Source organism: Sturnira hondurensis, unplaced genomic scaffold (genome assembly GCF_014824575.4).
Source record: "Sturnira hondurensis isolate 20B ecotype Veracruz unplaced genomic scaffold, ASM1482457v3 Scaffold0004152, whole genome shotgun sequence".
Taxonomy (NCBI): Eukaryota; Metazoa; Chordata; class Mammalia; order Chiroptera; family Phyllostomidae; genus Sturnira; species Sturnira hondurensis.
Window position 1 is genome coordinate 5,899,543 of NW_028076783.1, and position 26,742 is coordinate 5,926,284.

The 26,742-nt window shown below is 53.5% G+C and overlaps 1 protein-coding gene across 4 annotated transcripts in view; it reads left to right on the top strand.

Annotated features, from left to right (window-relative positions):
• The window catches only part of ANXA6 (annexin A6), a 50,452-nt gene that overhangs the window by 19,395 nt on the left and 4,315 nt on the right, over positions 1 to 26,742 (top strand). For 3 of the 4 annotated variants that reach the window (XM_037044864.1, XM_037044866.1, XM_037044865.1), the window contains 18 exons: positions 869 to 959; positions 2,410 to 2,489; positions 4,615 to 4,671; positions 5,460 to 5,553; positions 5,966 to 6,061; positions 6,605 to 6,663; positions 7,946 to 8,068; positions 9,133 to 9,191; positions 10,442 to 10,520; positions 12,331 to 12,412; positions 13,537 to 13,631; positions 14,259 to 14,372; positions 17,145 to 17,235; positions 18,280 to 18,359; positions 18,901 to 18,954; positions 23,791 to 23,808; positions 24,455 to 24,551; positions 25,733 to 25,828. In XM_037044864.1, coding sequence (XP_036900759.1) covers positions 869 to 959; positions 2,410 to 2,489; positions 4,615 to 4,671; positions 5,460 to 5,553; positions 5,966 to 6,061; positions 6,605 to 6,663; positions 7,946 to 8,068; positions 9,133 to 9,191; positions 10,442 to 10,520; positions 12,331 to 12,412; positions 13,537 to 13,631; positions 14,259 to 14,372; positions 17,145 to 17,235; positions 18,280 to 18,359; positions 18,901 to 18,954; positions 23,791 to 23,808; positions 24,455 to 24,551; positions 25,733 to 25,828 — 1,465 coding nt within the window. The remainder of the gene's footprint in view (positions 1 to 868; positions 960 to 2,409; positions 2,490 to 4,614; positions 4,672 to 5,459; positions 5,554 to 5,965; positions 6,062 to 6,604; positions 6,664 to 7,945; positions 8,069 to 9,132; positions 9,192 to 10,441; positions 10,521 to 12,330; positions 12,413 to 13,536; positions 13,632 to 14,258; positions 14,373 to 17,144; positions 17,236 to 18,279; positions 18,360 to 18,900; positions 18,955 to 23,790; positions 23,809 to 24,454; positions 24,552 to 25,732; positions 25,829 to 26,742) is intronic. The other variant, XM_037044867.1, reaches the window with a different exon arrangement.

A 26,742-nucleotide genomic window follows, 5' to 3' on the forward strand; every position in this document is an offset into this window, starting at 1 on the left:
GGGCCCTGCTTCAAGAGGTGGCTTGCCCAGACCCTGTCCCAGAGGGTACTGTAGTCTCCTTCAGGGGGACAGGTGTGGGACAGCTGTCAGTGTGAGGCAGACCCCATGAACGGGAGCCCTTCGCCCAGACCGCCCCACCAGCAGCTTCCAGTCCTGAGGAAGCAGCCTGTGAGGACATGGAAACACACTGTTTCCAACATCCAGAGGCCAGCGGTGTACTCAGGGCGGTTTGGAGGGCAGGCCCTGGGCACAGGGTGGCTTAAGATGAGAGGATCGAGCTGGGACCGGAAGCCTGGAGAGGATTTGGTTGATCAGAGTGGGAAGGTCATTGCAGCCGGAGAGGACGTGGCAGGAGAGCTGGGGAGGTTGCTCGGGTGTGCAGAGAGGCACGGTCTGCCTGGGGTTGTGGGTCCCCCAAGGAAGCAGGGAGAGAGCAAAAGCCCTTCGATGCACCTAGCATTTTAGAATTGATAAAGTCCTATGATCGTTGCCTCAGATGAGCTATTAGACATGAATTTGTTTCATAAACTGATCAACTTAGCAATGTGAGAGGTTGTTGCCTTCTCCATCTCCCTGTAAGGTTGTAGAACAACTAGTAGCATCTTCATGTTATAGATGAGAAAACTGAGACCCAGAAAGACAGTTTCTTCATGAGAGGCCACAAAGCAAGCTACGGATAGAGGTGAGACTAGAACCCATGTCTTTTGATTCTCAGGGCAGCATTCCCAAACAGTGCTTGTGAGCTGCTATAGGAGCACCCTAAATGCTGCGGGTTTCATTGCTCTGGCCATTCCAGGACTCCAGCCTGCGTCTGGCCACCTCCCATCCCTGCCCTTGCCTGACTCAGGTGTTCCTTCTCTTCTCCCAGGGCATTGGCACTGATGAGAAGTGCCTCATTGAGATCTTGGCTTCCCGGACCAATGAGCAGATCCACCAGCTGGTAGCAGCGTACAAAGATGGTGAGATGGGTGGGAGGGGCTGCAGAGGATTTTTAGATAGGAAATGGGGGTGATTGCAACGACAGAGACCTAAGAACCTATTCAGCCGCCTCCTTTCCTCCCTCCCTTTCATCTGTTTACCTGTCTGTCCAATAATCGTTGGGTTGTCCAAAAGGTCCATTACGTTTTTTTCTGTGCAGTGGCTTTGGTAGTGCTTGTCTTTAACATTGTTCAAAACAGTTTTGTTAGATTGTGCTGTGATGGCTATCATGTCAGCATGCATTAAAAAAGCTTAATTGGTGAATTTTTGTGCAGCCGCTTTAATATTGAAGATGGAAGAAAATATGCAACATTTGGTGTATTATGCTTTATTATTTCAAGAAGGGTGAAAACACAGCTAAAATTCCAAAAAGACATGCGGTGTATGGAGAAGGCGCTGTGACTGACCAAACATGTCAAAGGTGGTTTGCAAAGTTTCTTGGTGCTCCTGACATTGTGGCCAAATAACTCTATGCGGTGGTGCTCTCCTCTGCGTGGGGGGCAGAGGTTCAGCAGCACCCTGGCCTCTGCCCACTAAAGCCAGTTGTGGGAGACAGCCGACACACTCAAATACCCAGATCAACCAAGTTATTGGTGAAGATGAAAAATGTGTCTTTCATTTTATAAAAAAAAAAGTAATGGACATGTTGGCCAACCCAGCGCCTATGCTGTGCTGGGCAGTGTGCTGGGTTCTCAGGCTGTGGTGATGGGCAAACCCAAACAGTCCCTGCTCCTAGGGCTTGTAGACTAGTGGGAGAATGTGGGGTGCTGACAACACACAGGTAAATACAATGAGGACATGGTTGTCATGAAGGAGACACACGAGGTAAGAATCAGACTTTGACTGGGGAGGACCTGCTTCAGATGGGTGGTCAGGAAAAGCCTGTCTTGGGAGGAAATGTGAAGGAGCCAGTACTATAGAGGGTGGGGAGGAGATCCTGGTGAGCAGAGTGACCAGCAAGTCCAAAGGTCCTGGGGCAGAAATGAGCCTGGTAGCCAGGCTGAGGCCGGAGCCACAGAGGGCTGGGCGCAGGGCCTGTAGGCCAAGAGAAGCAGAGGGTGTGTTTCATTCTAAGTCCAGCGGGACGCAGGGGAGCCCGCGATCAGATGTGGGCTTTAAGGGGGTCACCCCCGTTGCTGTGGATTGGAGAGGGAGTGAGAGCAGGCCTGGAGAGGAGAGTCGGAAGGCCGTAGCTGCCATCCAGTCAGTGAGCGGTGGTGGTGCCCAGAGGAGGGCGGCACCGGCAGGGACAGAGAAAGGGACAGATTCCATCATACCCCGTCGTGGATCAGTGCAGGGACTCTCGCCGTGGCAGTCCTGGAGACTGGGATTGTAACCAGTATCTGACCCTTTGGGGGCAGCAGGGGTCTTCCTCCTGGATCCCCGGGGTCTTCCGGGCACGGGACTAGAGCTTGTGTTCCAACCTTGCAGCCTACGAGCGAGACCTGGAGGCTGACGTCATTGGTGACACGTCTGGCCACTTCCAGAAGATGCTTGTGGTCCTGCTCCAGGTTAGTCCACTTAAGCCCTCCCCAGAGCTCTCCACCAAGTGCAGGCAGAATGCTGTGGGCATCTCCCTACCCCACAGACGCAATAGCCTGTGAGGGGCTTCTTGGTGGCTCTTTGGGTGTAAGTCCTCATAGACTGTGGCCATCCCTCCCCCTCTGCCCATTTGATCCTTGAACTTGAGATGGTTTCCCTCTGGCTCACTTGGTGTAGAATTGAGTGTCCAGGTGTCTGCTCTGTTACCCCGGGTTGCATAGACAGGTGACCCCACATTCCCCTTTGCACACACCCTTCCCCCTTGTGCCCAGGAGTAGCCTCTCTCCGCACACACCCCTGTCCTCTCCACCCAGGGCTGTGGCGTTCCTGGGGCGGCCTGCACTCCCGCTCCTCCCTCCCCCCAAAGCAGCACATGAAATAGGCCACAAAGAGGCTGCAGGCCGGGGTCCTCCGCTGAATTCAGCCTGCTGAGTTGGGATTTTTCTCTTTGTTTTCCCATGCAATAGGTTAAAAAAATAAAACATTAGTTTTATTTAGTTGCGAATAGGGAGGTTTTGTTAGAAAACCAGATTTCTGGCCCTGGCTGGTGTAGCTCAGTGGATTGAGTGCGGGCCTGTAAACCACACGATCGCAGTTTGATTCCCAATCAGGGCACATGCCTGGGTTGCAGGCCAGTCCCCAGCAGGGGACTCACGAGAGGCAACCATACATTGGTATTTCTCACCTTCCCTTCCCTTCTAAAGATAAATAAATAAAATATTTTTTTTAAAAAAGAAAACCAGATTTCTGGATTCTTTTGAATAATTGCAAGTCCAGCCACAGCAGGCCTGCCTTTGCATGGCTGGGTGCGCCAGAGAGCAGGTTGCGCCTGCCGCTTCACGCCTGCCTGTCCAGTCTCGTGGCCGTCTCTGGGACCGCCGACCCTGTGGGCATAGGCATTGAGATGTCTCAAGCCAGCTCCCAGGACCAACCTTTAGGACGCTTTATACATGAGCATAAACCAAGCCACCTCTTTGTTTCCTCCCCCTCCCCACTTTATTCCAGTTCTCTTCCTGCCATTACCATGACGATCCACTGCCTATATTAAACAGCTGAAGAATTACCAGAAACTTAAGGGGTGGGAAAGTATGACCTGTGCCCCCATTTTCAAAGGGCACGTTCTGGAAAGGAGAGCTCCAGCCTGTACCTTAGAGTCCAGGATGTTGCTTTGCCAATGTCTGAGGCCAGCGGGCCAGTAGCGTGGCACGGATTGTAAGCCTGCGGCTCTGTCTGCTCTGGCTCTGTCCCAAAGAGAACCAGGGTTTGAGATTCCAAAATGCGCAATCCTGGGGGAAAGAGGAAGCAAGCATAGGCTTGACCTCTGCCCAAATAACCACTGNGAAAGGAGAGCTCCAGCCTGTACCTTAGAGTCCAGGATGTTGCTTTGCCAATGTCTGAGGCCAGCGGGCCAGTAGTGTGGCACGGATTGTAAGCCTGCGGCTCTGTCTGCTCTGGCTCTGTCCCAAAGAGAACCAGGGTTTGAGATTCCAAAATGCGCAATCCTGGGGGAAAGAGGAAGCAAGCATAGGCTTGACCTCTGCCCAAATAACCACTGAGCCCAGTAGGACTGGCCCCCTGTCCCTTGTAAGTGTCCTCCTCTGTCACCTGGGGCAGAGGGCCTGGGGGGAGCAACGAATACCAGTGGGGTTTGGTGCCTTCTCAGCTCATGGGCTCAGTCAGATCGGAGGGCCCAGGTATCAGATCCTGCTTGGTGAATTCTTGGGGTGAAAGTATGGGAGCCCCTACTAGAAAGCACAAGGGCAGACCTTTGTGACATCGCTGGGGGCATCATGGGCCATGCCAGAAGTAGTGGTAGGGGCCCTGTCCTCAGCGATGTTCTCAGTGCAAGGCTCTGGCTTCCTCTGGGATGGGGGCACCTAGAAGGACTCCACCATTTGGTCCCAGCTCTAAGGATACAGGGAAAAGCTGGGGGAGGGACTGCAATTCCAAACTAAATAGATGTTGCGGTCTCGATGGTCCTGGACCCTCGTGGGCTGCCACGGATTTCCCAGTGTTCCCTGTCCCCCCACCTGGCCCCCAGGCCTTCCCCTGGCTCTGGTATTGGAACCATGTGTCCCTTGTCTCTCTGCCCAGGGCACCCGGGAAGAGGATGATGTAGTGAGCGAGGACTTGGTGCAGCAGGACGTGCAGGTAACAAGCCCCATGGGGATCCCAAGGCACAGTGAGGGGGCCCTGACGGGGGCTGGGGCTGGGGAAGGGCTGGAGGCAAAGTAATTTGCGTTGAACGCCAGAAATAACTGGCTCACAGCTGTCATTTATGCAGTGCTTTACTAAAGAAAAGGTTTTATGTTGTCTTTCCAAGGTACACAACTTACATAAAGTTGCTAAGGTGTATTTTGGAGCTTTCATCAGTTTTTCATTTATTCAGTTTGTTAGTATTTGTTGAATACCTACTCTCTACCAGGCATTGGGGAATCGCTAATGAACAAAATCAGCTCTAGGAGAGACAGGCTTGTATTAATCACAGGAACACCTTCTCCCTGGACCCACTATACCTTCCGGCTGTTTGGAGCCCCACTGTGTGCCTCCGTGCTGCGGGGGCAGATGTTGAGAATGCTGAGACATAGTCCCTGTCCTGGAGGAGTCCATGTCAGAGTGGAGAGACGGGCATAGAAAGAAATCATTGTATTTTGCAGTGGATCAGAGCTATAAACAAACAGAGCTATAGGAGGCTAGAAGAGAGAGGGATGGAGGGAAACAGCTCTGTTGGGGGGCATCTGGAAGTGTTTGAGAACAAATAGGGAAGGTTGAGTAGTTTTCCCAGGAAGAAAGGGCAGAAGGTAAGTGCAAAGGTCCTGAGGCCACCAGTTACTGGCATGGCATGTTCAGGGATTTAACATCAATCCTGAGGGGCTTGGCCAGAGATTCCTATCCCCTGAGGTTTCCTCTTTCAGTTAGCACCCACTCTTCCCCTTCAGGACCTGTACGAGGCTGGGGAACTCAAATGGGGAACAGATGAAGCCCAGTTCATTTACATTTTGGGAAATCGCAGCAAGCAGCATCTTCGGTTGGGTAAGCACCAGAAAACCCTACAGCTGCCCCTTGGGGTGTGCCAAGAAGTCCGTTCTCTTTTCCTTTTCTACTAGTGGAGCACAGCAACTATTTCTGCAGCAACCAAAACTAGTCCTGATTTTATTAGACCGTGGTTTGTGTGGTCCTTCGCCAACGTCATTAACAATGCTGGGCTTCGTCACCTGAACACCAGTCTGTCTTCCTATTGGAGCTTGAGGTGTACACAGCCTGTCACAGTACATGCAGTGTGACGGCACAGTGGCTGGTGACATACGTGACCTCCCAGAGTACCAGCCCTACCTTCATGTTGGCACTCCCGTTCCGGGCCCTGCGTCCTCCCCCTCTGATGTCCCTGATTGTCCTCAGTGGCGTGGGGGCATTCCCAAGGTCCCCGACTCTCTGTCTCACCCAGTGTTTGACGAGTATCTGAAGACCACAGGGAAGCCCATCGAAGCCAGCATCAGAGGGGAGCTGTCCGGGGACTTTGAGAAGCTGATGCTGGCCGTGGGTACGTCCTGCTATTGCATTCTGGGGCTCCGAGGGTGTGTGGGGTCCTGGCCCAGGAACGAGAGGCCAGAATGGAAAAGGGGAATTCCGTGGTATGGAGAAGGAAAGGCGAGAAGCCGGTGGGCAGTGAACTCGAAAGGTGTGGCCAGCGCAGCACGCCTGAGGTGGGGGAGGCGGGGAGTCTCGCCCCGGCACTGAGTTTCCCCTGCTCCCGCCCCCGGTGTCTGTGGGAGGGCGAGGAAGGAACCCTGGGCCGGGGTCAGGAAATAGTGACCAGGAGAGCAGGTTTTGTGGAGCGTGTACTGTGGTGTGTGCCGGGCGCTGTGTCCAGGGTTTAACCTTTAAAAGGGCCCAGATAACAGGCCCATATCCTCATTTCTTTATCCCCTGTGTTTGGGATAAAAGGGGGCAGGCTATCAGGAGCCAGAGTTCTTCCTGGGTTTGAACTTGTAGCCCCCAAAGGCAGAAACACAGAGAAGGAGGGGTCAGGTCGCCCCATCCTCCTGCTGAGGCAGCCAGGGTGACGGGCTCTTCTTCTCCTCAGTGAAGTGCATCCGGAGCACCCCAGAGTATTTTGCTGAAAGGCTCTTCAAGGCCATGAAGGTGCGTGATGGGTTTGACGGGAATGAGATTGGGCAGGGGGGCCTCCGCCAGGACTGTTGGGACTCGCGGGCAAGTCGTTATGGGCCACTGGCCAACGGGAGCCTTCAAGGTCCGGCCACAGGTCGGGGCGAGGGCCCTTTGTCCCGGTGAGCTCCAGAGCCTGGGACGCTGCGTGGTCACACAGCTCCCACCAAACACCTGCCCTGTGACAGCCAGCTCCCGGTCCATGCCACCTGAGGGTTGGAAGTCACACTTTTTAAAAATATTAATTAATTGGAACATTGATATGGAGAGAACATAAGTAAGGGAAACGCACTCTGGCGTTGCCTGCTGAGGGTCATGGTGCTCCCTCGTGACCCAGTGGCTTCACTCTGGGCACACCGACACCGCCGCTTCCCAGGACTTCATCCGCAGGCCTCACAGAAACCGGTGACATTCCCATAGCACCCAGGGTGAGTGAGCACAGGCGTTGGTCGCCAGGGGCCACAGGAGGAGGTAAAAGCAGGAGGGTCACCCGTCAGCTCTGCCCGTGTTAGGAAGAGACTAGAAACAACTCGGTGTCCATCAGGAGTAGCAGGAAAGATAAATACACAGTGGCCTAGTGACAAAGTCCAAAATGGGCCCTGGCCAGGTAGCTCAGCTGGTTAGAGCGTTGTTCCGAAATACCCAGTTTTAGGTTCAATCTCTGGTCAGGGCACATACAAGAAGCAACAGTGAGTGTGTAAATAAGTGGAACAGTGAACCTCTCTCTTTCTCTCTCTCTCCCTCCTCCACACCCTCTCCCTCTTGAATCAGTTTTTTTAAAAAAGATCCCAAACGTGCAAAGCTAGCCCTGGTTGGTAGCTCAGTGGGTTGGAGCGTTGTGCCCATGCCCCAAAGTTGCGAGTTCATTTCCTGGGCAGGGCGCATATGGGAATTAGCCATTGAATGTGTGGATAGGTGGAACAGCAAATCGATGTTTCTGTCTTTCTCTGTCTCTCCCCCCTCCTCCTTTCCTCTCTCTAAAATAAAAAATTAAAAAATATGCAAGCCAAAAATTCAATGTGTGGCTCAGAGGTCCAAAGCTAGGTGAAACAGGGAAAGCAAGGGTGGGGATGGCGTAAGGCGGAGCGTGGAGGGACACGCAGGTGGGACACGCAGGAAGGGAATGGCCGTGTTCTGCTGCTTTCGTCCTTCACTGTGACGTTTTATTAGGAAAGTTGTATTTTCAACTAGGTTGGGGGCCGTCGGCGCTCCAGCCTCCTCTCAACTCCCCGTCCCCCCAAACCCACCTGTCTCCCAGGGCCTGGGCACTCGGGACAACACCCTGATCCGCATCATGGTCTCCCGTAGCGAGCTGGACATGCTGGACATTCGGGAGATCTTCCGGACCAAGTATGAGAAGTCCCTGTACAGTATGATCAAGGTGAGCAGGGCCGGCGGGGCACACAGAGGGCCCGGGGCGGTCTGCAGAGACCCGGGCTGGGGACCAGCTGGCCTAGATAGCTGGAGCCCCGAGGGAACTCCAGGGGCCCCTGCCTTGTGGCGCAGTCAGGGAATTGAAGGCCATTCGGCAGAGAAGCAAGTGTCTGGCGGCGCCTGGGTGAGGTGAGGTGGGTGAGGCACGTCTGTGGAGGAAGCAGGGCTGGGTGCTGAAGGGCCCGCAGGCTGCACCCAGGGTGAGGGCTCCAGCCCCAGGGCGGTGAGAGTTTAGTCTCCTGGAGGAAGGGGTGGCGCTGAAGGACACAGAGCAGAGTTCCTTTGGGACCCCTTGGCCCTGGCCCGCTGGTGACTGTGGTGTGTCTAGTTCGACGAGACTTGATTAAGAGACTGATGTAGAGTTGTTTTTTCCCTCCCTTTTGGGGGTGAGTGTGAGAGAGCTTTCTGAGTTCCAGCTTCATTCTCCAGAGTGTGTCTCTAACGAGGAATTTCATAGGTGCCATGAGAGAATGTTTGGGAAAAGCTAGAAGTAGCAAAGATAAGCCAGTTTCTTTATCTGTAGAACTTCTCACAGCTTTTGAGATGTTCAGCCCATTATGAGGTTCCAAGAGGGATACAGAACAGGCCATGTCTCTCAAAGTGTTTCTTGCGCTTCCCAGTGTTTCTGTTCCTAGAGCCCTGTGTCCACGTGGGCTGGGGGTTTCCTGGTGGCCAGTCAGCTCCCTCTGGCTCAGCGAGCAGAGCAAGGGGCGTCCATCTCTTCCTAATTTCACAGCCAGTGAAATCTTACTGGTAGCTTGGAACTGTCCGTCAGAAATGTTTACACCACAGAAATTGGCAAATGCTGCCAATCGGGGCTTTTTCACCTCAGAGACCCAGTGGTTAAATACTTCCCAGCACACCCCTCTTTGGCGGTCTCAGTCTCCTCCAGAGAGGACGAGAGCCAGGGCTACTCTGAAGAAATGTTTAGTCTGCGGAACCTCCCCTCTTTGTCTGTGAGGAGCCCAGGGTTGCAGGAAAGGTAACCTTTCTCTCTCCCCTTCTCCCCAGAATGACACGTCTGGGGAATACAAGAAGGCTCTACTGAAGCTGTGTGGGGGAGATGACGAGTAAGTGGCTCTTGGGCCTGGGGGCGTGGCCTCGGGAGGTGGCAGGCCAGGCCTGTCCTGGCTTCATCCTAATGGATGGATTGGGTGAGCTTGGGGATTCCTCCCAGCCAGGAGCTCCACGCAGGTGAATGTCTGAGTATCTGCATGTGGGGACTTGAGCATGACCTCTCGTACATGGAGATGTCTGCTCTTGGAAAGTCAGTCTGGGGGTGTGGGCCAGGACCTGCTACTTCATAGCTGCTTCTCAGTTTCTCATCCATTCAATGGCAAAAGTACAGGCGTCTGCTCTCACTACTCATTACTCAGCATATTTGTTCTAAGTACCTCTGTAGGAAGCACCTGGTGACCTAGGAAGGCACACAGACCAGGGTTTAGATACGGGGCAGTCCTGTGATGCAGAAGGAACACGAGCCTCTGACAGACTTGCAGGTGCATCACCCAGACTCCCGGAGACGATGAGGCTCCCAGAGATGATGGGGCTGAGACCCAAGGAGGAAGCTCATGAGGATGGCAGTGGAGATGGGGCCTGGGGAGAATGCTTGGGATGGAGGAAAGGCCCGGGGATAAAAGGGCACAGCCCGGTTCGTTTGCATCACTGAGGCTGTGCTTTTGTAGAGTGCTGGGAACTAAGATGGGACCAGGAGGGGAGCAGGGCCCGGGGGCCTCCTCCTGGCTTCTGAACCTCTCCTCAGGGCAGTGGGAGCGTGACTTGACCAGATTGGTGTGCTGGGAGGGGAACTGTAGGTACTGAGATTTCCCTTCTGGGGCTCATGAGGATCCAGGTAAGTGAGGGCCACAAGACCTCCGGCTACGCTTTGGTGAGCACCACAGGCTGGTTCGGTTCGGCAGACACTTGCTGACACCTGGTGTGCCCAGCTGCTCTACAGAGGAGCGCAGAGATGGTGTGTCTGCATGCTGGTCACGGACTTGTTTGAGAGACTCAAACAGGGATCACTGAGATTATGAGGAAGAAAGGGGATGTTGAAGGGTTGAAGAAATGCTGTCTTGCTTGGGACCTGTGGCCAGGAAGGCTGTTGGGCAGAGGCAGCATTGCAGGGACTCTCGAGAGAGTAGCAGGTCCTCAGAAATGGAGTGAGGGGTCTGGTGAATGGGTGAGGCATAGGCTGGAGAGAAGGTTGGTGGATTTACTTAAAGTGTGTGTGTTTGCATGTGTGCTGTGTGTCACACATGTGGAGTGTTGCCTACGGTGACATTCCCTCCTGTCCTCTCCCCAACCCCACCCATTCCAGTGCTGCTGGCCAGTTCTTCCCGGAGGCAGCGCAGGTGGCCTATCAGATGTGGGAGCTTAGTGCAGTGGCCCGAGTAGAGGTCAGACCCTCCCCACCTCCTGCTTGACCTCTTGACCGCAAGCTTTCACTCTTCTGCTCATAGCTGCACCTTCCTGCTGTTCTCCTTGGCACTCAGCTGCCCCCTGGTGGCCAGCCCGGATCTTTGGCTCTAACATCTGAAGCTTCCTTTTTTCCTTGGAGTGATGAATTGGGGGTGGGCACTCTGGTGTGGGCTTCTGCTTCCTGCATTTACTTGTAACACACTGGGACGTGTTCTGACCCGCTCACTGCTAACCTGGCTGGTTCTGTGGAGGTGCCTGTCCCATCCTGGGTCCAACCCTTGGGCTTGGGAGACCCAAAAGCTGAGAGCAGACGGGCGCCCAGGGGTGCACTGCAGGATTCAAGGTCGTCCTGGCCACCCTCAGACCCAGACCCCACAAAGCACAAAGTGAGAGTTTTCACAGAAGTGCTTGGAGAAACCATTTCAGGGATTGGAAGCGCTTGGTCCACCAAAAACACTTGGAACCTTGGATACTGGGTTCACTTCCCAGGGTTCAGGCCCTCACTTCCCCCCCGAGCCTCTGTCTTGCCTCCACCTTTAAAATGAGGTGTTAGACGTGGGGGTCTTGGTACCCTTGAAGGGGTTTTGACCTCCAATGTCCTAGGACAGCGTTTCCCAAATTGTAGGGCAGGAGCCATCATGACATGTGACCTTGTGTGAGAAATGAATTTAGTTTGGGGGCAGAGCAACACTGAGCCTCACATGGTGCAGAGCCGCCCCTTCTCAGTTTCCTCGGTCTTTCTGACCATGTCGGAGAGAGGGGCTCGGTCGGGCATGTCTACTGCTGATTCTCCTTTTCCACAGAGAGCTGAGACTGCCAGTTTCAAGTTCGGAGTTTTTGCTTTGGGCAAGACCAGCATCTTGCTTAAATGTGGTGATATGTATTAACAGCGTGGGGCTCTTTTGTATTATATACACCTTTATGGGTTATTTTGTCTGTTTGTGGAACATGATACCAACTTCCTTTTTATGATACTGTTATAAAATTACTTCATTCATTCATTAATTTAACAAGTATATTTTGAGTGGTTACTGTCAGGCACGGGTAAAGTGTATGTCAAAGAACAAAATGGACAAAAAGTCTTGCCCTTGGGGAGTGTTTAAATGCATTTTAAAGTTACCCTGGTCAGCATGGCTCAGTTGGGTGGAGCATTGTCCTGTAACTAAAAGGTCACTGGTTCGATTCCTGGTCTGGGCACATGCCAGGGTTGCAGACTCAAGGAGGCAGCCGCCGATCTGTGTTTCCCTCTCAAAGGAGAATAAAAATAGCCCTTTAAAAATGTATTTCAAAATAAATGCATTTAAGTAAAACAGGGAAAAGATTGCATTAAGTAACAATTAAGAAACAGCATAGGCTGTGTACAAATATAGAAAACACAGTGCAGACCATTCAGGAGTGACTAAAACTTGGGAAACTCTGTTCTGGTATTTCAGAACAGTACTGTTGCCTTCTCAGGGGGAGTGGCTCTTTAAAAGGCAGGAGGGCCTTGGGGACAGGACAAGATTCTGAGGGACTGGGGAGGCCCCAGTGAAGCTAGGACAGAACTGGCTCTGGGGCAGGAGCTTGGCCACTTGTCCCTGGCCCCGCACTGGCCCAGGCCCCTCTCTCCCTCTCTCAGCTCTAGGGCAAGGGTCTGCCTGCTGTGCCTTCACCTCCGCCTCTTTCCCCCCAAGCTGCTTGGTTTGGGACTCCTGGGGACAGTCCCCTCTCCCTCGCATGCTCCTCTCCTGGCCTGGCCCCCCTGGGGGGCCTCTAGACACCTGCTGAGTCTATTTCTGTGTCTTGCAGCTGAATGGAACTGTGCGTGCAGCCAACGACTTTGACCCTGATGCAGATGCCAAAGCGCTAAGGAAAGCCATGAAGGGACTTGGTAAGGGAGACGTGAAAGGGGCAGGGGTGGCTTCCGGGGTTTCGCAGTGGGGTGGGCAGAGGGCTCACACTAGGGTCCCTGAGTCTCCACCCTCGGGGGGGGGGGGCTCCTGGCTCTCTGAGTGCAGGGAGGAGGGGGGAGGAGATTTATGGGGAACTGGGCACCATCCCTTCCCAGAGACCAAGTTGTCGCAGCCCCTCAGGAGCAGTATCCTAGTGCAGATGAAAGTATTGGGTCAGAAAGCCTGGGTTCTTGCTCTGGCTTTGCCACCGACTTACAGTGTGGCTTTGGGCAAATCCTTCAGTCCTTGAGTCTCAATTTTGTCATGTGTTAGTTAAATAAGGGAAGTGGACCCTTGTTGTCCTGTGTCCCAATTCTCAGATAGACGCGTCCCCTGGCAGCCACCACCCCTTCCAGGCCTCCATTAATCCAGGGGGAGAACTGTGCTGTGGGGGATGGAAAGGCAGTTGGGCTCAGAACATCTAGGGCTGGGCTTCCGTGGCCCCTTCTGTCCAACAGCACCTCCCTGGGACCTTGGGTTAAGTCCTCTCCGCTCTGGGACTCCTTTTCATGTCTCTTGGGAATGATAGCATCTGCTGAGCATATCTCAGACTCTAGGATGACAGGTGTAAAAATGCTTTTGAAAGGTAGAGTCCTGTGCCAGCTCTGAGGTCGGTGGCAATACTCCGAGAGGCGGGAAGTGGTATCCTGATGCCTTTCAGAGTCGATTTGCTGCAGTTAGAGGCACTTGGGGTCCACCTTTCGGGGAACTGAAGAGGAAGGACATAGGGTTCCCAGCTGGACTTCAGTCATGTTACAGGTGTGGAAACTGAGTCCCAGGAAGGGGACGGGAGGTCCTCCACCATTGCCAGAGCTAAGATGAGAACTCATAGGCCCTGACTCTCAACTCAGTGCTCGCTGCTGCAGCAACATGACAGAAGGCAGTGCTGGGCGGAGTCCAGGGGACATCGGTGGCTGGGGCCAGAGGCAGGGCTCCCTGCAGAGCCTGGGAGCACAGGGCTGCCTAGCTAGGCTTCACCAAAGATCAACAGGGCCCATCACAGAGAGCATGGGGGGAAGTTGGGCCATAGGCCTGCCTCTGAGCCATGTGGCTTTGGTGACAGGAACTGATGAGGACACTGTCATCGACATCATCACACACCGTAGCAACGCCCAGCGGCAACAGATTCGACAGACCTTCAAGTCTCACTTCGGCCGGGTAAGGGACCCAGCCTGGGCGCTGGGCCCTGCATCCACACTCCCCTAAGGGGGCTTGGCCTGTCACAGCCAGCTCTGCACAGTGGGGCAGCAGGGTCTCCGTGGCCATGGGACCCCATGTGGTCACATGTTCTGAGAGCATCTCCATCGTTAGGTGTGGGCTGCCTGCAGACACAGTCGCTCTGTTCCCCCAGTTCTTTGTGATCAGCACCACTTGCGGGAATGGCTCGGCTCGGGGCGAGATCAAGGCCATGGGTTGTTCTCACTCAGGGCTTGGGCATTCCCCAGTTCCCCCTGCACAGAGAGGCTTCAGGTTCCCAAGGCAGAGTGTCTGTCATCATTGTGCCTTCAAGGCACCTAGTTTTGGCTGGCAGGTTTCCCCCAAGATCGAAATGGCACAGCTCTTTCCTTCTCTGTCTGAGGCCTACAAGGAGAGCGGTCTTCCTCTTTCCCACCCTCTTTGGCTTCCTCTAAACAGTAAACCCAACAGCAGCAGAGGTAGACAGAGGCTCTGACAATTCCTTGCATCCGCATGGAGCCCCTGTTTCCTCAGTCCCTATGTCCTCCCTGATCTGGGTCACGCGGGCAAGTGTTGATGTTGGTGTGACTTTGGCTCTGCCCTTTGCAGGACTTGATGGCTGACCTAAAGTCTGAGCTCTCTGGAGACCTGGCGAGGCTGATTCTGGGGCTGATGATGCCACCAGACCATTATGACGCCAAGCAGTTAAAGAAGGCCATGGAGGTACAGTGTGGGCACCAAGTGGATGGGGTCCGGTCTGCAGGTGCTCCTCAGTGCCTATGGGTTGGTTGTGACTCCCTGGTAGAGTCCCTCCTACGCCCAGTTCAGACTGGCTTAAACACAGGACTCAGTCTGGTTTTAGACATGGCTGAACCCAGGGATGAAAACAGTGGTACATGGACTCTCGTCTCTCCCCTAACTGGGCTCACCTCTCTTCACGGCTCTTCACTCTCAGCCAGCCTTCCTCCCTGTGGTGGCAGAGTGGCTTGCGTATATCCTAGCAGCTTGCGCCTCCAGTAGAAAGCGTTCCTTTGTCCCAGAACTTCTGCCAAAGTCTTGGCTCTTACTGAGGCTGATCCAAGTGGGGGTCACAAGCACAGTAACCCAAGGGGTCAGAGGGCTCTCATGGAGCGGCGAGAGGAAGCAGGACGGATCCAGAAGGAGCAGCAGCAGCGGGAGTCTGTACCTAGTCTGGCCGTGCCGTGTACCACCGTGTGTCACTTACACTTACTTGGGCCACTTACTTGGGCCACTTACACTCCAGTCCTGCGGGAACAGTTATTCTTGCCCTCCAGGCGTGGCCACGGGCATGAAGAGCACTCTGAAGACCTTGTCCTTCAAGTAGCAAGAACGGGTGTTATGTCCCGGCCCAGCTGCTCCTGGGCTGCGTCACTTCCCGAGGCTCCCATTGGACCAGGAGCTCCTCTTCCTTAGTCAGAGAGCACAGTGACCCAGCTTGGGCCGCGTGTTTTAGCTCAGTGACTTGTCTCATCAGCCCACTCGTCCCCGTTGTACAGATGAGAAAACTGAGGCTCGGGGATCAAGTGGCTTGGTCAAAGTCACAGCACTATGAAGCAGCATGTGGGATTTGGATCAGGTGTGCCTGGCTCTGGCACCTGACTTGACAACTGCATGAGACTGTCACCGGAAAGGGACCGAGGCTGGTCTGCCCCAGCCTACTCTGGAATGTGTGGGTTCTTTGCTTCTTCCGGGAAAGGGTTCACTGCATGAGTCCATGAGATTCTGAGAGTACATTTATTAAAGCTGGGGACCGTGAAACAAAGGAGGGGCTTAAGCTAGAAGAAGCAGGATCACAGCAACAGGAGTAAGCCGAGACCGGGCTGCATGGACGCAGGAAAGGGGGCCCTCAGAGACAGGTTCAGGGGCTTAGCCAGGGATGGGCTGCCATGGCCTGCTGATTGCCTGGTTGCAAGTCTCATCGGGACCCTTGGAGTTTAGGAGAAACAAAGCAAAAATTCCCCTTTGAGGAAAGGGGGTTCACAGGCCTGTGAGAGAGAGCGTGAGCGCACTAGGTTCTTTGTCTGGAGGGTTCTTACCTGTTTTCCAAAGGTGGAAGTTTCAGAGGAGGTCTCAGGGGAGGACCTCAACCGAATATTCACTAGCTTTCCAGGTGGGTCCTTTAACACGCTGACACTTCAAAACGCACTGACACTTCAAAACGCGTGTGGAAGGGACCACTCTCTGGTCAGCTTCGGGGCTTTACTTTTACCTTGGATTCGCTCGGCTCCGATTGGGCTTTCTGGCGATTTGCCCCCTGACTTCTTCTGACGTTTGGGCAGCACTGCTGTCTCTGTCGTCCATCCGCCTGACCAGGGTGATCGGAGCTGCCCACTCTGGTCGGCAAGGAGAGGTGTAAACCGCCTCCTCCTGAGTGTCCTTGGTTAGGGAAGGTGAGCTCTTGCGATTTATTAGCAGGCTGTTCATGGCTCAGCCTCATTTAACTATTTTGTCTCCATTTCCCTCATTCTTCTTGCCAGGAAATTTTGTTAACTTTCAATATCCTGCCTTGAAATCACTAGGGCTTTGGCCTCTGAAGGATTCTGAGAACAGACATGCCCTGGACAAAGCTGGTTGAGATTATTGTCCTTTCGAAATTCCTAGACAAAAAAAGCAAATGGCTTAAAAGCAGAAGCAGGAGAAGGGTGGGCCTAGTCTCTGGGTGTCAGGACACTCTGAGGACCAGGCTGTCCTCACCACATGCCAGCTGTTAATGCAGAGGCTATTAAAGGTCTCACTCAGCCTCACTCTGCTTTCAGGCAGAGAGCCCAGGGACCCGCTGGCCGCTGGGCAGAACCTCCCAGGGCAGAGAACATGACTTTGAGGATCGTTCGGCCGTGGCTCCAGCGGCACGCACCGTGAGGGGCACGTGACAGGCGTTTCACAGATATTTGAATGTGCCCATCAGTCCGTCAGCCTTGTCCACTTCCCTCATAGGGGGACCTTTGGTAGTGGGTTCCACGGGCTGCCTCAGCCCCGAAGACCTAATGGATCAGTCAGCACAGCCGCATGTAAACAAACAGCATAGTCTTCTCCAGCACCAAACTTTTTCTTTTGACGAAATCGTATGTGTTCACTGAGAAGATGGACACGGAGCACAAGGGAAGGAAATGGAAATCATCTGCGACCCCTCACCACCCAGAGACCAGTCACTGACACGTGATGCGTGTCCACTGTTCTCTTTACATGCTTATGTATAAATACTTAGGTTCTGACACATACACATAGACCACGTGTTCTTCTTGGCTTTTGGTCCAAAGCCATTTGTGTAGGAGGTCCCAGAAATCTTGACAGGCTGGCATGTTCAGCCCTGATTGGACCATGGACTATGGTCTGGGGGCCACGTCTGGGCCTGGGGAGAAAACCCAGAGGGCTCAGTGGCCTGAGCAACCCGTCCTGGGTGGTTTCTTCGAGCCCGAGGGCCTCTGCGCGCAGGCCGGGGCTGTCATTCAGAAGGTCTTTGCCTGGACATTCTAGGGAGCCGGCACCGATGAAAAGGCGCTCATCGAAATCCTGGCTACTCGGACCAATGCTGAAATCCGGGCCATCAATGAGGCGTATAAGGAAGGTGAGTCCATGGGGAGGAGGCCTGGGGCCCAGCACCACTGGCGCGGGTGGGCAAACAGCTGGGATCCCCAGCTTCCAACCTCGCCCACAGCTCTTCCCAAGGTTCTCAGGCCACGAGGCTTTGATAAGTGCCTACGTGACCCCAGCCCTGTGTCTGGGGAAAGGGTGCCCTGTGAGGGAAACTTTGCCCACAAAGTCCCCCATCTGCCATGGATGAAAGTAAGCACTACCAAGACGTGATCTGCTTGGGGAAGAAAGGTGGCCAATCCCTCAAAGGGAAAAGGACAAGAGCCCCCTGCTCAAGGGGCTTTTATTGTCTCCTGTGGCTTGCATTCTGAAGGTCACCCGCTCATCCTTAGCCCTGGGGGGTAGTTACAATTCCCGAAACCAGGCAGAGGGGTCCCCAACAGTGCCCCAGACAGAGGCCTGGACGTGGAAGACAGTTGGTCTGGGAGTGAGGGGAGAGAGAGCATCAGGCCACTGGGGAGGAGGGGCAGCTTCAGCCTCCAGGGCTGGTCCCCTGGGCAGCCACCCGGGGCCATGTTCAGAAGGCACACGCTTGATTGTCCAGGTCTCTGTCTCTTCTGCCACACCATCGCCATCTTGAAATTCTTACCAATTTTTTCAAGGGTGACCCCATGTTTTGAAAAACCTTGAATACTGATCACCAGTGTTGCAACTTTTTCTCTTGAAAGCAGCTTTAAAATGATAGAAGTTGTGGGCCAGGGAGTGGCACTCCCAGAGCCCTGCCTCTGGGCCCAGCAGCAGTCCCGCAGGAGGGACGGGGGACGAGAAATGAAGGTGGAGGGGGTGCTGTTAATGGGAGAAGCGAGACCACCCAGGACAGGAGCAGAGGGAGGTGAAGGACCGATGGGCACATCAGTGTCAAGACCAACAGGTGGCTGGATGTCCCCACAGACCAACTACAGTTGGTCTCCATCTCCACGACCCACACCCCCAACACTGCTCTGGCTCAAGTCCTGACCTCCAGGTACCCCCCAGTTCTCTTGGCCAGTAGGTGCCCACGCCCCTTTCTTTGTCTCAGACTATCACAAGTCTCTGGAGGATGCTTTGAGCTCAGACACATCTGGCCACTTCAAAAGGATCCTCATCTCTCTGGCTACGGTGGGTGCAGTCACAGCTCGAGGCCTGCCGCGCCCCCTGGGCCCTGGGAGGGGGGATGGGAGGGTGTCTTCCCCACTTGCCAACTCAGTCCCCTGTGGACGCAGTTACTGCCTCAGTCAGTGCCTTCTCCATTGTACACTTTTCAAAGCTGGTTTGGTGCCACCTTCTCCGGGCAGCTGTCCCCGAGGGCCCTCAGCCTGGCCTTTTGGGCACCCAGCTGGCAGGACAAAGCCATGTGGGTGACCTTTCCCTGTGTTGTTACCCAGAACTGCCATCACCATCTCTTGAATTCTCACAACCCAGGTGCTAGGCCCTGGTGCCCATGCACTGTGTCTGAGTCAGACCCTGAGCCAGGTGCCTTCCAGGTGTTCGCATGGAATGCCCATGAAGCCCGCCCTAGGACACCGGGCTCATTGTCCCCATGCTACAACTGAGGGAAAGCCTTCAGGGAGGCAGAGTGGCTGAGCAAGGGCCTATGGCTGCCGAGGGGCCGAGTGGGTGGCTGTCTGGGGGCTGACTCTTCTCTCTGGTCCTGCTGCAGGGGAACCGTGAGGAGGGAGGAGAAAATCGGGACCAGGCCCGGGAAGATGCCCAGGTGAGACCCCCAGCGGCTCCAGCTGACACTGGTCCAGGGCAGGCCCTGGTGCTCCAGAAGGGGGAAGGCTCCCAGCGGGGGCGTGGCTGGCCTGATGGGCAGGCATTCAGACTCGGTGTCATTTGCACCCCCCACCCTGAGAAGTGAGACTTGGAAGGTTCTCAGAGCTTTCAGAGTGATGTTCGAGAAGGCAGTGCTGGCCTTACTGGTGTTTCCTGTGTGGAGAGTTAGGCTGAGGGCCCCAGACCTTCAGAGCTGGAAGGGACTATGGATCATGCAAGTCAAACTCCTCGTGTTACCGTGGGAAAACAGGCCCAGAGAGGACAAGTGACTCCTGAAAGTCACACAGCAAATCAGTAGCCCTAGTAAAATTCACCCAGAGGCAGCAGGTCTGAGAGTTTGCTGGGAAGGGGGTTTGAGTGCTGCAGCTCCCAGCTTATCTGTGAAATGGCTCTGAGTGAAGGTTGTATCCTGGGAGAACCTAGAAAGCCAGTTTATCAAGGGCCGGGATCTTTGGTTTGCTCACCAATGTGTCCAAAGTGGCACGTGACCAGGACTCAATATATAGTTGTTACCAAATGATTAAGGGACTGAGGGTTCTCTGGGGTCTTTCGGCTTTTCTGCTTTTGCCTTGCTCCTACGGCTGGGGAGCTTAAGGTTTGGACATGGCTTTTCATGGAAGGTGGACAGTCCCAAATCCTTTGTTCCTACATGTCCCTACAGCTGGGCAGTCCCTTCTGAGGCCCTGTGCACTGTCCCCCTCGCCTGTGCCTTGTTCCCAGCACCTTGTGGCCTGGCCCAGGTTTGGTCTCTGTCTCTTCGGCCTGAGCTATTCTCAGTCCCCCAAACACTCCAGGTCCGGGAGTTGGGCACCGACACCGCAGCCTGCGGACCCAACCCTCTTCCTTCACAGTTGGTGGGTTGGGAAGGGCGCTGATGGGCCAGGAGTCAGGGCACCAGCTCTGTTCCAGGTTCCACCAAGACAGGTGCGGAATGCTACGGCAGCACCTGAGTTGGAAGGACCCTCAGCTGGAACCAGACAATTATAAAGCCATCGGAATGGTTACTAAGTACTAAGCGTGATGCTAAGACTGTTTTGTACTTTCTTATATAGTGCCCCCCCCGCCCTTGTTTTTAACTGGGGGTAAATGAAGCTCCTTACATAGTCGAGGGTACAATTTCTAAGTGCCCATAGTGTGATTTGAACTCAGGTCTGCCTGACTCCAAAGCCCACACTTAATACCCACATCTAATATCCTCCAAAACCCAGTATAGTTATTTCCCTTCAACCTCCAAACCAGTTGTCCAGCCCCTGATTTGGAATTCAGCCGTCGGAAGCTGCAGGGTTCCATTCCTGGGTTTTCCAGCTGTGTTATGGGTGTGTTTGGGTTGGGGGCCAGCCTGGGAACCCAGCTCCCTAGAGTGGCTTTTTGAGGCTGCATTTCATTCACTCATTCAACAGAGTGGCCCTATTGGGCTGTTGAGGGTCTTTGAACCTGGCCTCAAAGCTCATCCCAAATCCATCTCCTATCCCAGTGCTTTTGCCTGATGCCAGGTCTACCTTTGAGGCTACACTTCCAGTTGCTACCAGCAGGGGGTGGTGGTGAACCTTGCTGGCAGCCTTTACAGAAGAGAGGGGGTGAGAGAGAACCTGGGTGGAAACAACCAAAGGAGCCAGAGCCCTGCCCAATTCAGCTGCCTTTCCAGATTCACAGATGCTAGCCCCTGATCTTCGTGTGGGTTCATTTCTTATAATTGGAAAAGTAATACATAGCTTTTGTAGAAACTTTAGAAAATAGGGATAAGCAAAAAAATCCCAGAACCTGCTAGTAACAACCATTGTTAATATTTTAGAATAGATCATTCTAGTTGTCATTCATATATATGTATGTGTATAAATATATCATCCCTGATTTACAATAGTTAAAAATTAATATTCTGTTAAACTATTACATATTTTTTAAATCAACACCATTTAATGGCTATAAACTATTCCATTTAAGAATTTACCAAACTTTATTTAACCAGCCCCCCTCCTCTTTTATCACATGCATGACTTTTCCTTTGAATCGATTTCTAGAGGTGAGATGGGAACACTGGCGGAAAAATGCATCCCAAATTGAAGGCATTTGTGTAGAGCCCTCCAGATAATGCACATCGGTGCTGGGCAGTGTGTGTTTGCTTCTCCTTTGCACACCCTCGGGCTGGGCATTGGGGGCACCCCCCCAGCTCTAGGAAGTCGGGGTCTGTTGTGAGCAGGGTGATGTTTGTCCACCATTCACCTCTTGCCCCGCAGTAGTTGCTAATAGCTTCCCTCTGACTCTGAGTGTTGCGGTTCGAGCAATAAATAATGTGGATAATCTCATTATAGACCCAGAGTGAAATGAAAATCGAGGCTAGTTTTAGATAATTCCGTCCTTAGGTTATCTTTTAATGTAACAGCTTTAGGGAAATGTAATTCATATACCATGCATTGATCCATCTCAAATGTACATTTTGTGGTTTTCGGTGTCTTCACAGCCTTGCACAACCATCCCCACTCTCAACCTAGGACATTTCATCACCCCAACGAAACCCTGTACATGCTGTAGTTCCTCCTTATTTCCTCCCAGCACCAGGCAGCCACGAATCTGCTCCCGTCCCTGCACGTGGGCCTGTTCTGGCGCTTCACACAAATGGAAGCGTGTCGTACGTGCTCTTCTGCGACTCGTTTCTTTCACTTAGTTTAATATTGTCACAGTGCATCCATATTGTACCCTATATATTCCTTCATTTTATCCATGGCCAAATAGTATTTGGTTATGAATGTGTCACTTTCTAAAAATTCATGGATCAGCTAATAGGACTTTGGGTCTGCTTTTGAGCTATTATGAATAATGCTGCTCACTGTAAACATTTGTCTACAAGTTTTTGTGCACACGTGCATTTTTGTTTCTTTTGAGTTTGTATCTAGGAGGGGGTAAGACTCTGTTTAACTTTTGGAGAGACAGCCCAGATTAATTTTTGCAAGAAGTAGCCGGGCTCACAAGGAAAGGCTTTTGCGTTGACTCTGGAAAATTATTTTAGTAGCCCCTGTTTTGCAGTTTTCCATAGTGCAAATATTATTGTCTTAAAGACACTATGACAAAGCATAACCCTGGGGTTCGCTGACCTACATAAATGAAAAAGGTTGACGCCTTGATTGTTTTCTGTTTAATTTTTAAAACATCTCTCTCTTTTAAAATACTAGGCATTTCTTAGTATGGTTATTTTAAAGATTGTGGTAAAACGTACACTAACAGCACTTTTAAAAATATATATAATGTAACACCAACTTTATCATCCTAAGCATTCTTGAGTGGACAGTTCAGAGCCATTGGGCACATTCATGTCGCTGCGCAGTCCCCACCGTCACCCCAACCACTTTCGCAGCTCCCCGCTGCCCAGCCCCCGGCCACTGCCTCTCTGCTTCCTGTCTCTGAGTGTCACTGCTCTAGGGCCCTCGCCGACGTGCAGGGCTCGTCCTTTTGTAATCGGCTCGTTTCACTTAGATGGCGTCCTCAGGACTCAGCTAGGTTGGTTTTAATGTAGAAAATCACAAATAAAAGCCAGAAGCATTCCATAATCCCGTAGCCCTATTAACTCTGATTTGACGTTAAAATAAAAAATAAAAGTAACAGATTTGCATACTGAGGAAATAGAAACAAGATTTCAAGACAAATAAAATGCAAAAGCTGGCATCCATCTTTTCCTAGCTAGATAAAGAAACACAATTGTACACACTGATACACTGTTATGCTGTGCTTTACTCTTTTGCTTAATTTAAATGGAGACTCTGCCCTCACCAGCCCTGCAGACCAGTCTCATTCTTTTCAATGGCTTTGTGGCTCTTATTTTCAGTATTGGGTGAGCCATACGTAGCCTGTTTAACAAGTCACCGCCTAGTGGTTTCCAGTTTTTCTGCATTACAGAGACTGCTGTGGTGCACCCCCGGCGGTACATCACGGAAGACTTTGCTGACGTATCCGAGAGGCAAAGCCCTAGGGGCACAACTGCCTGATCAAGCGTCATGTGCATCTTAAATTTAGATAGATGTTACCAGCTTATAAAATGAAAAGGAGTTTTCTAAAGCATAAAGCTATTGGGAAGTTTAGGAAGAGGATGGATTTAGCCTGTCCAATAGATTAAAGTGGTCAGCAGAGTTCTGGGGACATAAGCAAGTCAAGACTCATTCTGGGGTACGCAGGGCTCGGTATATGTCATCCCCAGGCACTCCAGGTCACAGTATTCGCCTAACAAAATCGTTCCCAACGGAAGTTTGTGCTTGGGCTGAGACAGCGATTAAAACGGACTCTTTGAAAATGACTGAACAGCTGGCCTTTTCCCACCTGATTGGCTCTGTGCCCCTCGTCAGTCCCCTCCCCTCCAGGCCTCAGCAATCCTGTCTCCTGTCTGTCACCCAAGGGGGTTCAGTGGGTCTCCTGAGGACCCTCCAGCTCTGCAGGTAGTGTAGGGCACTCAGCCCTTCTCACATTCTGGCTTCTCAGTGGCTGTGGAGGTGAACACACCAGGTCTGGCGTCACCCTAGGTCGGTGGCCTGAGACGATGAAGGGCAGAGTGCCCTGTCCTGTGTGCTCCATTATCAGTGGACATTTTTATAATTAATTCCCAGGCCTGTCCCCACGTTGAGCTCTAGCCCAAAGGTGAGAAAAAGGTGTTTTCTCTCCTCCCTGCTCCCACTGTGGTCCCGTCCCCTGGGGCCGCCCTGAGCCAGGCCCCAACCCCCTATGCCCAGACAACCCTCTCTGGGCCCACCTCTGACTCTTGCCTCCCCCTCTCTCTCCTCCCTGCTCTCAGGTGGCGGCTGAGATCTTGGTGAGTGTCGTGGTGTCCCCGTGGATTTTAGGACCTCCAAGGAGGGTGTGGTTCTGAATGTGCCTCTGGGTGGGGCTGAGCAGGGCAGCGCCAGGCAGTGATCTGGGGACTTCCCCACAGCTTCTCTCTCTCCCTCTCCTCTGAGAACCCCACTGGGTGAAATGGGCCAGGCAAGTGTTTCCCGAACATTCGCCACTCCCTTCCTGTGGGAAATTGGTTGTTTTAAAGGGACATTTAAAGTCAGTGCCAACAGAACTTGTAGCTGGGCTAGAAGACCATTGCGGGAGCACATATGTGGTGTGTTCAAATACGTGCGACGTTGCTGACACTTGGGGAAACACCGGCTCGGCCGTTTTTCCTTGCCCATGTGCACAGACACTGCCCAGCTCCCCCACACCCGGCGCCTGTTTTCCCCTCCCCTGGGTCACCGTCCTGCGGTCGTGACTGCAGCACTCCTGTGTCCGTCCTCAGGGTTCCTGGGAACTGGAGGGGGTTGAGGAGGCCAAGGAAGGAAGAAGGGGCCTGGGTGGCGTGGGTAGTGCAACTTCTAACTGTCCTCGGGCTAAGCAAAGCCACGGAAGTGAGTGGTAACCAAGGCGTTCTCGTGTCTCCCCTCCCAAATCCTCGTCCCCACCTGGGCTCGCAGGAAATAGCCGACACGTCCAGCGGTGGGGACAAAGCTTCCATGGAGACGCGGTTCATGACCATCCTGTGTACGCGGAGCTACGCGCACCTCCGGAGAGGTGAGGCCTTAGCCCTCCCCTTCTCAGGTCACTGGGAAGACCCTCACATCTGTGGAGAATCTGTCATCTCTCTGAGACCAGAGGAACCGACTGCCCGCCCGCCCACTCCCTCCCCCAACAATGGAGTGTGGTGGCTGATTGATTAGGACAGGGAGCCCGGGGGTCCAGTCCTGGTGTCCTGGTGTCCAGCCTTGGGCCAACTGCCTCCACCTTTTTAGGGAAACAGGCAGGACACCTGCAATGAGGGAAAAAGCAAGTGGCTTCCGCCTCCACGGCCAACCGGCCCGATGGGTTGGCGGTGGCCGCCTGCAATTCTGTGTTGGGAAGGATTCAGAGGTTCTATGTCATGACCCATTGGGACGTCTGCCAAGAGCAAGGCAGTGAGGGGTGGCAATGAAATAAGGACCACATACTGGCCTTTGAGCCACAGGCTGCCACTTGCACAGGGTGCACCTGTATGCGGTGGCCCTGACGTGAGGTGACCATGAAGGGTCCTTTCCACTAAGACCTGAGGCATGTCTGGCACTCGTCACTGGGATTCGTGAAGTGCTCTCGCGTAGTGGCTAAAAGAAGAAACCCAGGAGCTGTGCCATCTTGATTCCAGTCTCCCCCTTAGCAGCCCCGAAGCCTTGGGCAAGTTGGGGGGTGCCTGTCTTAATTCCCTTAGCTCCAACCTGGGTTTTAGTTCTACCACACAGGATTGCTGTGAAGGGGGAAAAAATATAATTCATGGAAAGCACTTAGCACAATGCCTGGCACATAGGAACCTCCTTAGTGTTATGATGATGAGGACTCAGAGTAGTCTCTGTCCCGACTTGACACAGCAGAAGGGGGCAGCCCAAAAATGAGGAGGGGGTCCTCCAAGGTCATTCAGTGAGTTCTGGCAGAGCGGTGACTGGGACCCACGCTCGTCTTCAGCCCCAGCCCAGGTTCCTAGAACTTGACCAAGGCCCTGGGGCAGTGCCTGACTTGACACGGATTAGGCTCTGAGCCCAAGGCAGCCTGAGGTCAGAACTTCCCTCTCACAGCGATTGTGCCTGGGCACAGCTATACCTGCTGCCCCTTTCCACTTTGCCAGGCATAGTCAGTGGGTAGAGCTGGGTGGGCGGGACCGGGGTGATCTCCCCACTCCCCGTGAACTGAAGCTCACACCCCACCTCTGGGGCTTCTCTTCGTGCCAGTCTTCCAGGAGTTCATCAAGATGACCAACTATGATGTGGAGCATGTCATCAAGAAGGAAATGTCTGGGGACGTCAGAGACGCGTTTGTGGCCATTGGTAACTGGCGGGGACCAAAGGAAGGGGCTAGAGGTCAAGGGCAAGGGCTGGGGGCATTGAGAAGATGGCCAGAGTCACTGAACAATGGCTGTGGCAGCTACTAGTACTGGAAAATCAGCAGTGCCGCGTGCTGGCCCCAGGGGTCATGCCAATGTGGGGTTGGTGGGGTAATGTGAGGACCGGTTCCAAGCTGCGGGGCAGGAGCAGGAAATGGCTCCCCCTGGGGAAGAAACCAGGAGGGCTGGGTAGGGGTGCAATGTCCTGCAGGCCATGGGTGCCCCCACACACACCACATCACTCCATCCACGGCAGGCCCCAGCACCCCCTGAGGCAGGCTTTAGGTTTCTGGGTTGGTTGCAGAGGATGGAAGTTTCTGCCAAGTGTGCTCTTAACTGGATTGACTCAGTCCTGGGCCTGGAATCAGGTCAGGCTTCTTGGAGGAGGTGATACAGCTTAGGGATATGCATGTCAAGTACAGCCTTGCAGGATGGGGGTGGGATTTGGAAAGGTGAAGTAGTGGAGGGCAGATGGGGAACTCCTCCATTCAAGGAGGTCAAAGCCACAAAGGAATTCGAAGTGTGTTTGGAGGAGGGTGGGCTAAGGGAGGTAGGAGCTTTGACTTTCAGGCCAAGGAGCTTGGGGTGCGTTTGGAAGGTGGTAGGGAACTGCACAAGGAGCGTGGCAGGCTGGTGCGTGATGTGGTCCTTCCCACAGGTTCCTGTCACAGGAGACTGTCTCTGCGTGGCTGTGCCCCCCTCCTGCCCTCCTCGTAGAAATACTTTTATCCAGATTCATTCTGGCTTTCTGGGACTAGCATCTGATTCCTCCTCCTTAAGCTGAGACACGCCCATGTCAGTTCTAGAGCCTTGAAATCCATCAGCTGCTGAGGGCCAGAGACCCCCAGGCCTTGAGAA